At 39.9% G+C, this 14,759-nt stretch overlaps 1 protein-coding gene across 1 annotated transcript in view; it reads left to right on the top strand.

Annotated features, from left to right (window-relative positions):
* Positions 1-10,965, top strand: part of VBP1 (VHL binding protein 1) — a 39,342-nt gene extending 28,377 nt beyond the window's left edge. The window contains 4 exon segments of the mRNA XM_056128867.1: positions 177-243; positions 1,183-1,281; positions 7,314-7,452; positions 9,935-10,965. Coding sequence (XP_055984842.1) covers positions 177-243; positions 1,183-1,281; positions 7,314-7,452; positions 9,935-10,005 — 376 coding nt within the window. The 3' untranslated portion in view covers positions 10,006-10,965.
* The last annotated feature ends 3,794 nt before the right edge of the window (positions 10,966-14,759 follow it).

Raw genomic sequence — 14,759 nt, 5'->3', positions numbered from 1 at the left:
TTGTATGCTATCTACATTTTCATTATACTTCTTAATACTTTTATAAATAGAACTTGTTAATATCTCAAATATATCTTAACTTATATTTGTAAATAATTCTCGATTGTATTAATAGAACGCAAATGACCTGATAGTCTTGCCTCAAAATACTAAGTTAACCTTTTTCTTGTTTACAGGCTTAAAAATCAGATTCCTGAAATTAAGCAGACTTTAGAAATTCTAAAATACATGCAGAAGAAAAAAGTAAGTGTATTTTTCTTATAAATAGGACAGTATCTTCTTTTATTCCTTGGGTACTGATCTCTGTGGTCCAATCTACCTTCTTGAGAACAGGTAATTACATTACAGATGAAGCGCTTCTGTGGTTAATGTGACTCCCCTCCCCCTCGCCAAATCTGGTATAATTCTAGGACCTCAGTTCTTAGATTAATTGTATGCATTGCTTGAAAATTTTAAGATGTAATTTGAACAATTTGTACAAAATTATTAATACTTAATTGAAATTACTAGTACAAAAAGAAAATGTCCCATTTTGAGGTAGGAACATCTAAGGTATTTTCTTGTTATGATTGGTCTCTAAACATTGGAAAGAATACTAGAAATTATGTGTTCCAGTTTTCATTTCGAAGTAGAAGCAACAGTTAGAGACATGCTACAGTTGATCAGTGTCATGTTGCTTCTCTGTGGCAGAACTAGATTTGAGAATCTGGAATTTGATCTGGTTTAATCCACTCATTGAAAGCAGGCTATAATGATTAAATTTTATAAACATAATATATTTTAAAGATTGTATGAAGTTTCTACAGAACTGTAGAAAACTGGCTGGTTGGCAATTAGTAATATGAGTAATAGCTAACTCTTATATAGCAGAATCATTACTTTGTGTCAGACACTTGGTATGTGTGTAGAGAGACAGAGAAAATGAGAGAGACAGGTATTATTCTTAACCTCATGTTACAGATGAGGAAACAGTCAGAGGTAAAAGAAGTAAAGTTATGTATCAAACTTACATAGCTAGTCATCCATGGTCTTTGTGCCCAGCCGTCTGACTCCAGCATTCATTTCTTTTACCGTTATACTTAATTTGTATGTTGGCAGTGTTTTGAAGAACTTAAGTTCAGCTTTCAGTTCTGTTATCTCGGTATTAAACTAGCATGTTTATAGCATTTTCATTCTTTTAAGGAGTCCACCAATTCAATGGAGACTAGATTCTTACTGGCAGATAACTTGTACTGCAAAGCTTCAGTGCCTCCCACTGATAAAGTGTGTCTTTGGTTGGGGGTAAGTAAATATAATAATCCTGTTTCCTTGGCTGGCATTTGTAACATGTTTTTGTTGGCACAACAGAATTGTTTGAGCTGTGTATAGTGTTCATCTGAAGGGGTGAATTTCAAGTGGACCCTATTAGGAACTGACTTGAATTAGGTGTGATAAAGTTAGTTGCACGAGTATTTCCTGGTCAAAACAAAATTTTTCAAAACTTTGCTTACCCTCCACTTAATCTCTGTCTTTTAAAGCTCTGGAGAGATAGTGCAGTGGGTAGGGTGCTTGCCTTGCCTGCAGCCATCCTGGGTTTGATCCCTGGCATCCCGTATGGTCCATTGAGCACTGCCAGGAGTGATTCCTGAGTTTATAGCTAAGAGTGACCTCTTGAGCATTGCCAGGTGTGCCCTCCAAATCAACAACAACAAAAATATAATAGAAGGAAGAGCCATATAAGTAAGATCATAGATATTGAGGAACTTCAGAGGAATGTTTCTTTCTCATAAGCTTATTAGTTCCGAAAAGATCCCTATAAATTTGAGGAAAAAGATGTTAGAGGTTACCTCTTTTTGTTTTGAAGCCACACCTGATGGTGCTTAGAATTGCTTCTGGCAATACTCAGGAAGTCATTTGGTGCTGGGGCTCAAACTCCAGCCTCCGTCCTACAAAGCAAGTGTACTGGACCATTGAGTCATTTCTCTGTCCCTAGGATTTATTCTGAACCCATATATTTTTAATTTAGAGAATTTTATAGGATCCATTTTTTAATTCTATCTTGTGCTTTTTGGCTCTCTTAACTATCTGCCCATTTCTTTTAACCTCAGGCATAGGAGAATTTTTCCTATAGAGTCATAGAAAAGAAAGAACTCTATGACTATGAAAAATGGTTAGGTAGATTAGTACATAGAAAATCACCTCTCTGTCCCATAGTTGTCATAATTTCACAATTGTGCTTATTAATTTTATAGCCTTAATTCCCATACTTAGGTTTTGTTCTGTAAAGGGAAAAGTTATCTATCTGGTGGCTCAAGTCTTGGAGGTCATCTTTCTTGACTTCTCTTTCTGTTGACCTGCATGCTATCAGCAGGTGGAAAGATGGTTCAACCAATTAGACTAGGACCACAGGAAGCTCTCTAGCAAAAACTATGGTAGAATCCTGCCTTACAATTAACAATTCAGTGAATTCCAATTGGACTACATAGTTGCATGCAATAATGACACCATCATCAAAGTTCAGTTCAAGTCATAGATTGTTTCGTAAGGCTGGAATAAGGAATTTTTTTTTGTTTTGGGGCCATACCCAGCAGTGCACAGGATTTATTCCAGTTCTGAGCTCAGGGATCACTCCAGGCATTGCTCAGGAGACCATATATGATGTTGGGGATCAAATCCAGGTTGGCTGCATGTAAGGCAAGCACCCTACCTGCTGTACTATTGCTCTGACCTCAAGGACTTCTTCAGGCTTTGGAGGTCAGGAGTAAATTCAAAAGACAGTGAACATGAAAAATATTTGTAACTTATGTCACGGACAAAGGGCTGAACATTTGCAGGATAACTTGGGAGTTGTTTGGGATATGTCAAACTTGAAATACCTGTTAGACCACTAAGTGCAGAGGTTCAGAATATGTGGAAGAGTGACTTAACTAAGGATAAATATTCCTTAATACTCCTTAATGTTTCTTAAATGAGGTGTTTTGATATTATGGAATTGTAATTTACAAAATTACTGATAATTGAGTCTTAGGCATGTAATATTTCAACACCAACCCACCACCAGTGTCAATTTTCCTCCACTAGTGTTCCTATATTCCCTACCCACCCCAATCCCCACCCATCAGTTTGACAGGCACATTACAAAGTTTCATTGGTTGCAGCTTATATCACATCTTCAGTTTTGTTGAGTTTGTATTTTAGATATATTGCTATACCACTCACCCCTACCGCTGGTATAACTGAAGCTCTGATGACTGTTCATTTATTACTTGCCATGTTCTTCTTCCCCCTTTGATTTCTTTCCTTCATCGTCCTCTCCCTAAACGCTGGGTCACGGGTGGTCTATAATACATTTCCTCATCAAGTATTCCATATACCAGAGATAAATGAGATCATCTTGTGTTTGTCTTTCTTCTGGCTTTCTTTACTCAACATGGTATCTCTCAGTTTCAGCCATGTTGCAGCAAATTGCATAATTTCATAGTTTTTTGCAGCTGCAAAGTATTCAGTTATGTATAAATACCATTTCTTCATAATCCATCCGTCATTGGGCACCTAGGTTGATTCCATATCTTAGCTATTGTATCTGAGTGCAGCAGTGAATAATGGTGTGCATGTTGTCACTGTCACTGTCCTCCCATTGTTCATTGATTTGCTCGAGTGGGCCCAGTAACATTGTGAGACTTGTTACTGTATTTGGCATATCGAATACATCACGGGTAGCTGTGCGGGCAAGATACTCTCAGTAGCTTGCCGGGTTTTCCGAGAGGGGCAGAGGAATCGAACTCGGGTTGACCATGTCGGCCACGTGCAAGGCAAACACCCTACCCACTGTGCTATTGCTCCAGCCCATGCATATGTTGAATGGACTATTTTTAAATTGTATTCTGTTTTATCTCTTTTTTTTTTTGCTTTTTTGGGTCACACTTGGCAATGCATAGGGGCTACTCGTGGCTCTGCACTCAGGAATTACCCCTGGCGGTGCTCAGGGGGACCATATGGGATGCTGGGAATCGAACCTGGTTGGCCATGTGCAAGGCAAATGCTTTACCAGCTGTGCTATCGCTCCAGCCCTCTATTTTATCTTTTTTAATATAGGAGTACTGCTATTTATTCAGCCACTGATTAGCTGATTGAATTGGGCATGAACTCTATCTTTCTTTTTTTTTCATTTTTCATAATTTTATTTATTGAATCACTGTGAGAGCAGTTACAAAGCTTTCGGGTTTAAGTCTCAGTCATACAATGAAACACCCATACCTTCACCAGTGCCCATTCCTCACCACCAAAAAAACCCCAGTATACCCCTATCCCACACCCTTCCCCTACCTGTGGGGCATATGATTTCCATATTACTCTCTACTTTGGTCACATTCAATATTTTGACACCAGACCCACTATTATTATTATTTGGGATTTTACCCCAGCACTCAGATCTGCTGAAAAGGCAACAGTAGACAATTTGTTTTCTATTGCTGGTTAAGAATAACATATGATGTCACGTGGCTGCAGTAGTGGCCGCATGATTTTGAAATTCTGCAATTTTAACACTTAAGTCTAAAGGGATTTCTGCCAAACCTGCTGGGTTCCGAGATTTGTTCCTGAGTCTCTGGGATCATGGCCGTTAGGCAGCTTGAACATGATCCAGAAAGGCTGTTCATGGGTGGTGACTCAGGGTCTCGTTGGGATGGGGAGGAAAGGGCCAGCTCCACTCCCATGAGGCCCTGCATGTCTCGTCACTGAGGGCCCAAAGCTGACTGTCCTGTGGCCTCTGGAGGATGGCGGCCACCAAGCCGCCTAGGGGGAGCAGGCAGAGGGACAACACCCTTTTCCCCCCTGGGGTGGCCCGGCGACAGTTACCTACTGCGGGGTCCAGACACATTTCTGCCAAAAGCCACTGGGATCCGAGATTTGTTTCTGAGTCTCTTGCATCATGGCTGTTAAGCAGCTTGATCAGGAGCCAGAGAGGCCGTTCGTGGGTGACAACTTGGGGTCTCGTTGGGGTGGGGAGGAAAGTCCCGTGAGGCCCCCGTGTGTCTCGTGACCGAGGGCCCAAACCTGACTGTCCAATAGCCTCTGGAGGATGGCAGCCACCGAGTCAACTAGGGGAAGCAGGCGGAGGGAGAGCACCCTTTCCCCCCTGGGGTGGCCTGGCGACAGTAGCCTACTGCAGGCCTGGACGCATTTCTGCCAAAAGCCACTGTGTTCCGGGATTTGTTTCTGAGTTTCTGGGATCATGGCCATTAAGCAGCTTGATCAGGAGCCAGAGAGGCTGTTCGTGGGTGACGACTTGGGGTCTCGTTGGGGTGGGGAGGAAAGGACCGGCTCCACCCCCATCCCATGAGGCCCTGCGTGTCTCGTCACTGTGGACCCAAACCTGACTGTCCAGTGGCCTCTGGAGGATGGCAGTCACCGGGCCGCCAGGGGGAACAGGCCAAGGGACAAAACCGATTCCCACCTGGGTTGACTCAGTACCGGTAATCTACTGCAGGGACCGGATGCATTTCTGCCAAAAGCCGTTGGGTTTCGAGATTTGTTTCTGAGTCTCTGGGATCAAGATCGTTAAGCAGTTTGATCAGGAACCAGAGAGGCCATGCCTCCAATTATATAGCTGAGCCGGAGATGGTCTGTGGGTGTGTCTCCCACATACCTAACTTTTGGCCATTTACTTTCTTGGTAAACTTTGCCCCAAGTTTTTGGGGTCTGGCCAACGGCACAGCAGCAGTTTGGGGTATCTGGAAGTCTGAAGGTGCCATCAGGCTGCTGATACACTAGCCTCACAGGTACAGTTTGACCTGCTGGCGGCACCATACCCCCTATTTTATCTTTTAAAGGTAACCAAAATATAGGAGATGTTTTGAATTAAAAAAATAAACAGCACTATCAGGAATGAGTTGGAAGTCTGAGTTTGGAGAGACAGTTTTTTAATAATCAAGGATTGGATTTTTTAGACAGTAAATATGTAGCACTTACTTTGTGATTAACACTTTCATTTTGTCTCATTTATTCATTACCAAACTCCTTTGAATAATTTTAAGTGCCACTTGTCAGATGAGAAAAGGAAATGACTGGTCTGGTTATCAGGGGAACATCAGAGCTAAGAAATGGATGGTACCCCATGTCTAGGGGTACCATCCCAAATGCCTTTAAACACTCTATTTTAGTATATCTAAACAGACCAGTCACCTTGCTTTTTGGCTTGTATTATATTTGAGATGTTTTGGAGGTTAAAAGGAAACAATAGCAGAAATTCAAAACCGCGTGGCCACTATCGCGGCCGCGCGACATCATTTTATTCTTAAACCAAGTTGTAGAAAGCAAATCATTTCACAACGCTGTTTCAGCATGTCTGATTGTGGGGGGTGGGTCGTAAACTCTAAACAATAATTGTGCATCTTCTATCGAAATAATCTATCTAGTCAAAGTAGATAGAGTATTAACTAGAACTCATCTGCCTCACAAGAACTGGGAGGGGTGGGAGGTGGGGGTCTATTGGGGTTCGGGGTTAAAAATGAGTATTGGTAAAGGGAAATGTGTTTGGTATCTACATGACTGAGACCTAAACCCGAAAGCTCTGTAACTTTTCCCACAGTGATTCAATAAATAAATAAATTATAAAAAAAAAAGGAAACAGTGAAAGTTTTCTTTCGTACAGACCAAATGTCTTTGAAAGACTGACATTGTTTTATCTTAAACTCAAAGATTGCTATTGAAATTGATTCAGATGTCATACTACTTAATGCTTTGATGGAGGGATTAGGAAAATAGGATTTGATATCTAAACATATTGGTTCCTATTCCAATTCTCCTGTTTGTGTTCTAGCAATCTATTTAAACTTAACTGTCTCACCTTTCTGAACCTCTATTTTTTCTGACTATAACGAAGTTCATTTGTATTACTACCAGCATCTGATTATAAATATATTCTCTAAACCAGGTTATAATTACTAGTATATATGTATAACTTATACATCTCTAAACTCTATGAAAGGCCAATGAGTAGATTATTTTTGCTTTTGCTCACCATATGATCTCTGTCACAGCTACTTCACTCACTCTAACACTGTGGCATGAAAGTGTACGTGAAGATATTTGGGTTCCAATGAAATTTAGGACAACAGACAGCTGACTAGATTTGCCTGGAGAGGTGTTGGTTTGTGAATTCCTGCTCTAACCTCTTACAAGGTCCTTGTAACTGTTTAGTAATCATCATGACTTCTCTCTTAAGGCTAGGTAATGCTTGAATATGTTGATGCTCAGGCATTGTTGGAAAAGAATTTATCAAGTGCCAAAAAGTATCTTGATTCTCTTGACTCATCATGATTTTCTCTCTTCAGGCTAATGTAATGCTTGAATATGATATTGATGAAGCCCAGGCACTGTTGGAAAAGAATTTATCAACTGCCACAAAGAATCTTGATTCTCTTGAGGAAGACCTTGATTTTCTTCGAGATCAATTTACTACCACAGAAGTCAGTATCCTTTCTTTAAAAAAGAGGAGGGAAAGGAGAAATGCACTTACTATTCAAACTAGTTTTAGATGAGAAGATATCCTTATACTTAGGCTAATCTAAAGGTCCATATTTTATTAGAATAATAAATAACATTATTACTTAAATACTTGATAGGTACCTAATAGTTAAGTTTGTATATTAATCTAAATTTGAAGTCTGAAGGCATGTGCAAGCTCAAATTGGTAACTGAGCATTCTCCATTCAGTTATTTTCTCATGACACCTTCATAGTTGGTTTAATTCCACAAGCATCTATTATGTTCTCTTGTGATATTATTACTGTGCTAAGCTATTTGTGCTAAGTTGGTTTTGGAATGATATGGTAAGAAAACCAGTAATAAAAGAAGGTTTAATTATTTCATAGCAAAATATAAGTTAATGTATGCAAGACCAAGGCAGTATAGAGAAAGAGGTGATCTGGAATTGTTTCTAAGAAGGGTTAGGAGCAGTTTGGTTTAGTCTGTGATCACAACTAGTGATGCTCGAGATCACTGTCAATATGTGTGGGGGACTATGTAGTGCCTGGAAATCAGCTCCATCCTCCCGCATGCAAAGCATGTACTCATCCCACATAATGGCAGTTTTTAAAGGTCTTGCAGGATTTAGATCAATGGAGAGAAGATGTGGGGAATAGGTTTTCTGGTCAAGAGGAGATAAGGTATATTTAACTCTGCGTTTCTTCTCTGATCTGTCTTTTTGCGGTAGTCATTGTCCTCACAGTGCATGTTTTAGATGAAGTACCCAAACAGTTCTGAGTATATCTGATTCTTTCAGGATGTTTCATTGTTCCTCTGTGTTACTTAGCACATATATAAAATAAGATATACACACATGTGTGTGTATTCTTTTCTTTTCTTTTTTTGCTTTTTGGGTCACACCTGGTGATGTTCAGGAGTTACTCCTGGCTTTCCACTCAGGAATTACTCCTGGTGGTGCTCGAAGGACCACATAGGATGCTGGGAATCGAATCCGGGTTGGCCGTGTTCAAGGCAAACGCCCTACCCACTGTACTATCACTCCAGCCCTGTGTATTATTTTCACTGGCAACTGTTACTTGCTTCCACAGCCTCTTTTCCATAGCATGTTGCATGAAGCAGGCGTAGAGGGCTTTGGGAGGAAAGGCAGGCCTATTTGAAGTCATGTGCAGGAGTTGGCATGTGACTGAGAATGTGAAGACTTCGTCTAGATGGGTAAAAACTATAAAACTTCGAGAAGATAACATTGGAGAGGACTTAGATGATCTTGTGTTATGGCATTTAGTTTCAACAACAAAGGCTTGGACCGTGAAAGAAAGAATTGACAAGCAAGGTCTTGTGCAGGGTGATTCTTTTTTTATATATATAGGAGTACTGCTATTTATTTAGCCACTGATTAGGCTGATTTAATTGTGCATGAATTCCACCTTTCTTTCGGGTTTAAGTCTCGGTCATACAATGAAACACCCGTACCTTCACCAGTGCCCATTCTCCACCCCCTAAAGCTCCAGAATATCCCCATCCCACACCCTCCCCCTACCTGTGGGGCAGATGATTTCCACATTACTCTCCCTCAGAGAACAAAAGGGAATGCCCTGCCACAGAGGCAGGGTGGGATGGGGGGTGGGAGGGATACTGGGGCCTGTGGTGGTGGAAAATGTGCAGTGGTGGAGGAATGGGTACTTAATCATTGTTTAATTGAAACCCAAGCACAAAAATTTGTAAATCTACAATTGTACCTCATGGTGTTTCACTAATAAAAATTTAAAAAATTAAAAAGCAACAACAAATTACTCTCTCTCTACTTTGATTACATTCAATATTTTGACACCACACCCACCATTATTATTTGGGATTTTACCCCAACACTCAGATCTGCCGAAAAGGCAACAGTAGACAATTTGTTTTCTATTGCTGGTTAAGAATAACATATGATGTCGCATGGCTGCAGTAGTGGCTGTGTGTTATTGAAATTCCAAAATTTTAACAATTAAATCTGGAGGGATTTCTTGCCCGAACCATGCAGGGTGATTCTTATCACAGGGAAAGATGTTAAACTTGGGATGAGAGTGAATTACTTTATTTTAAAATACTTATTTATAAATTTAAAAACAAGTTATACTAATTGGAATATTTCATGTCAGAATATGACTTGAATGAATTTATATAATGACAAGGCAGAGAGGCTCTCTAAAGTTGTTGAGAATGCCAAGTGTATATTTTTCGATATAGTTGACTCTGTACATAGTATGTAATTGACTAGAGATGCTAAATAATTGTTGGTTTGATTTCTTGATTTAATTTTGGTGGAATTCTACTATTAGCAAATGAGTGGCAAGAAGACTTGGCTCGTCATCAGACGAGTGTGTTTCTGTGTGACTTCTGTCTATTTGATTCAGTGTGTGACTGCTTAGTCATTACATATTTTGTTTAGAGCCACTTTTGTATTTTCTTTGACAATTGTTTGCAGATATGGCCAGAGTTTATAATTGGGATGTGAAAAGAAGAAACAAAGATGATCCTACCAAGAACAAAGCATAATGTTGGCAATTTAAATGTGGTTCAGTTTTCCAAACAAGTTTTAAATACCCCTAAGTTTACCCTTAAAAGTTGACATATGTCTGAGTGATTTTTTAACAGCAAGAATGATAATTAAAATTTAAAAAAATGATAAAAATCATTTTATTTATTTATAAAAACAAAATTAGTTCACATATTTTTTAAAATTAGCAGTATTATTTTTTTTCACATTTTCAGCAAAATAAATGCTGCTTTTGTTAATTTTTTTGTCATAAGAAAAGTCTTAGCCGAAATGGCCAAAAACTGTGAGATAGACTATGGAAGTTGAATTTTGAACACTTAGCACAGTTTGCTTTTCTTTATTGGCTGATGTTACTCTCACCTGACGTGGTTAAACCAGTTTAGAGGTGAGAAGACCAGTTTTGGATACTTGCAAACTTGTTTTCTTTACTACATGATGTGGGACTTTCTAGTCCTCTGTTGTCATTATGTCTTGTGTAAATAGTTTCACGAATAACTGTTTAGCCAATAATTATTTATTACAATATTCTGTACTTTTTCAGGAAATGCTAATTTGGCTTCCTAAGCAGTAAGGAGGCTTTTGAGACATTTTTTCTTACTCCATATAAATGCATGTTGTCTTTGCAATGCCAACATAAGGAAGATCTCAGCCAACATGAAATATCAAAGTTACTCTTAGCTAAAGTATTTCTTCACAGTTCTCCAAAGCAGCTAAACAGGAATAATAAGATAAATATAGATCTGCCGTGGTTAAAAATTGTGAGCTTTCTTATTCATGATACAACCTCATAGGAATAGAAAAAAAAATCCCTGTGGAAAATATTTGGTATAATGGCTAATACTGGGTAATACATATTCTGCTAAGAACACAAATGTATTATTCCATCTTCGTGTAGTAAAAATTATACTTGTACAATGTTTTGTACTTGTATTTCATGATATTAAAACAATGAAATTAAAACTGGCATGGCACATTTTTTCATGTTATTCTTTATTAATACCATTTTTTTCACGTGCTTTTAAAGTTTGTTTATATAACTGGCATTATTTTTGTAGAAACAACATAAGTTCTCTTTGCGAGGAATATAGGTAAACAATGGAGAAGAAAATATGAAAGCTATCTAAGTTCTTCAGTAAGTTTTTCTTTAACAATTAAAATTTATTTTCTTATTTTAGAATTTGAGGATTATAATCTTTGAGATTTTATGAGCACTACTTTTCCTTAGATCATGGCAGTATGTAGAAATAGCCATTTTTTTTGCTTTTTGAGTTACACCCGGCAATGCACAGGGGTTACTCCTGGCTTTTGCACTCAGGAACTACTCCCGGCGGTGCTCAGGGGACCATATGGGATGCTGGGAATTGAACCGGGGTCGGCCGCATGCAAGACAAATGCCCTACCTGCTGTGCTATTGCTCCAGCCCCAGAAATAGCTCTTTAAAGAGATGAATTAAAGAACAAATTTAAGCCAATCGTTTAAAAATGGATATTAGTACTTAATTTGTGCCAAAATCAGAATGCCGCTTCCCTCCACCAAAGTCCCAAAGATTCCTCTTGTCCCACACCCCTGTGTTATACTCAGCTCTGTGGACTATGAAGTTCTATTGCTTTTGGCCATTTTTTGCTCTGTGTATCTTTAAATTCTACATATGAGAGAGATTTTTCTCTGTCTGTCATTTTCCTTTTGACTTCATTCCGCACGATGCCATCTACTTTCTGTTTGGGGGGGTAGATGTCAAGTAATGGTAAGAAATGGTATCACTGGGTGTTTTTGCTTTTTTTTTTGCTTTTTGGGTCACACTGAGCGATGCACACGAGTTACTCCTGGTTCATGTGCTCAGAAATTACTTCTGGTGGTGCTCGAAGGACCATATGGGATGCTGGGAATCAAACCTAGGTCAGCTGCGTGCAAGGCAAATGCCCTACCCGCTGTGCTATTGCTCCAGCCCCTTTTTGAGAAATCTTAAGAGGGTTTTCCAGAGAGTTTGAACCAGACAACATTCCCTTCAACAATGATAAAAAGTTCTTCCCACTTTCCTGCCATCATTGGCTATTTCCAAACTTTTTGATATGGACCATTCTTGAATATCTCATTGTTTTGATTTGCATTTCCCTAATCAGAGTGATGATGAGCATAAGCACATTTTTTTCTTCTTTCTTTTGGTTTGTGGGCCACACCCAGTGATGCTTAGGGCTTACTCATGGCTCTGCACTCAGGATTCACTCCTGGCAGGCTCAGGAGACAATATAAGATGTCAGAGATTAAACCCAGTTTGGTTGTGTATAAGGCAAGCACCTTAATACTGTACTATTGCTGTAGCCTCTGAGATTAAACCCATTTAGGCTGTGTACAAGGCAAGCACCTTAATGCTACACAGAGGTTACTCCTGGCTCATGCACTCAGGAATTACTCCTGGCGGTGCTCAGGGGACCATATGGGATGCTGGGAATCAAACCCGTGTCAGCCGCGTGCAAGGCAAATGCCCTACCCGCTGTGCTATCGCTCCAGCCCCCTCATACTGGTGTTCTAAGTACCACATGTAAGTGATGTTATCCTGTATTTATCCCTTTTCTTCTGGCTTATTTCATTAAACTTGATGTCTTAAAGTACCATCCAGGGGGCCTTGCACACAGCCGACCCGGTTCAGTTCCTGGCATCCTAGATGGTCCCCCGAGCACTGCCAGGAGAAGTTCCTATGTGCATGAGCCAGGAGTAACCCCTGTGCATCGTCAGGTGTGACCTAAAAGCCAAAAAAAGTTCCATCCATGTTGCAGCAAATTGCATGATTCCATTATTTCTTACAGCCTTGCAGTATTCCATTGTATTTATATACCACATCTTCATGATCCACTTCTGTTGTTGGACATCCAGGTTGGTTCCAAGTCTTAGCTATTGTACTGAGGGCTACAATGAATAGCACTGTAGCACTGTCCTCCCGTTGTTCATCGATTTGCTCAAGCGGGCCCAGTAACGTCTCCATTTTGAGATTTGTTGTTACTGTGTTTGGCATATTGAATACGTCACAGGTAGCTTGCCAAGCTTTGCCGTGCGGGCGAGATACTCTTGGTAGCTTGCCGGGCTCTCTGAGAGGGGCAGAGGAATCGAACCCGGCTCAGCTGGGTTGGCTGCACACAAGGCAATCACCCTACCCGCTGTGCTATTGCTCCAGCCCTACAATGAATAATGATGTACATACAGTTTTTTGAATAAATGTTTTTTTCTCTCCTGGGGATACCCAAAAGTGAAATTGCTGGTTCATATGGGAATTCAGTTCTGAGTTTACTGAGTGGCCTCCATACTCTTCTTCATAGGGATCGGACCAGAGAGCATTCCCACCAGTACTGGATGAAGGCTCCTTTTTCACTACTTCCCACCAACAGAGATTGTTCCCCATATTTCTGATATGTACAATTCTCACTGACTTAAGATAAAATCTCATTGTCTTTATTGTGATTTCCCTAATAGTAAGAAATGACGAGCATTTTTTCATGTGCCTGTTGGTCATCCATTGGTCTTCTTCAGAATTGTCTGCTAATTTCCTCCTAGTTTTTTTCTATGGGGTTTTTAGGGTAGTTATGCTTGATTTATTTACTGTTTACTTTTCATTCAATCACCATGAGATACAGAGTTACAAAGCTGTTTATAGTAGGGTTTCAGTCTGATAGGATTCTCAGTATGATTTTGATGTTTGTGAATTTATGTAAGTTAGACTTATGTTTTAAATGTGATGCCCTACAGAATGTTCCATGCGCTCTACAGAAGAACATATATTAGGCTTTTTTAAAAGATACTTTTATGGAATCACCGTGATAGACCCTTACAAAGCTGTTCATGATTAGATTTAAGTCATACAATGTTTTAACACCTATTCCTCCACCAGTGTACATTTCCCAGCACCAGCATTCCCAGTTTCCCTCCCATGACACCCCCCCAGCCTACCTCTATGGCATGTACTTTTCTTATCTGTATTGCAAACCATAATACCCAAGAAGGAAACTGACATAGAAGAAGGGGGAGAGGTGGGAAGGGGGTGGAGAGGGATACTTGGGGTGGTGGTGCAAAATGTACACTTGTGGAGGGATGGGTGTTCGATCATTGTATGACTGAAGCTCAAACATGAAAGTTTGGTAACTAGCTCATGGTGATTCAATAAAAAGATAGTTGGAATCAACCACAAGTGTGTGTGAGACGGAGGGAAGGTAATATTTAAAAAAAGGACCACTATGACAATAATAGCTGGAAATAATCACGCTGTGACAAGAAAAAATAATGCAGATAATGAGAGATTCCAACTGTCTACCAGTCCTGGGCCCTGTTTTCCCTGGCCGTGGATATGTCATATATATATGTACGTAGCACTGTAGCACTGTCCTCCCGTTGTTCATTGATTTGCTCTAGTGGGCCCAGTAACATCTCCATTGTGAGACGTGTTACTGTGTTTGGCATAATACGTCACGGGTAGCTTGCCAGGCTATGCCATCTGGGCGAGATACTATCGGTAGCTTGCCGGGCTGTCCGAGAGGGGTGGAGGAATCGAAGCTGGTTTAGCCGGGCATGCAAGGCAAATGCCCTACTGCTGTGCTGCCGCTCTAGCCATATGTGTGTGTGTATATATTATATATATATATATGTTCAACAAATGAATACAATCATACTATATCTGTGCCTCTCCTTCTGACTCATTTTTCTCTCCATGTCTATCCATTTATAGGCAAATTTCATTACTTCATTTCCCCTAACAGCCACAAAGTAT

Source organism: Sorex fumeus, unplaced genomic scaffold (genome assembly GCF_029834395.1).
Source record: "Sorex fumeus unplaced genomic scaffold, SorFum_2.1 ptg000070l, whole genome shotgun sequence".
Lineage (NCBI taxonomy): Eukaryota > Metazoa > Chordata > Mammalia > Eulipotyphla > Soricidae > Sorex > Sorex fumeus.
Note: the sequence above shows the minus strand (reverse complement) of the source record. Positions and strands in the feature narration are given on the sequence as shown.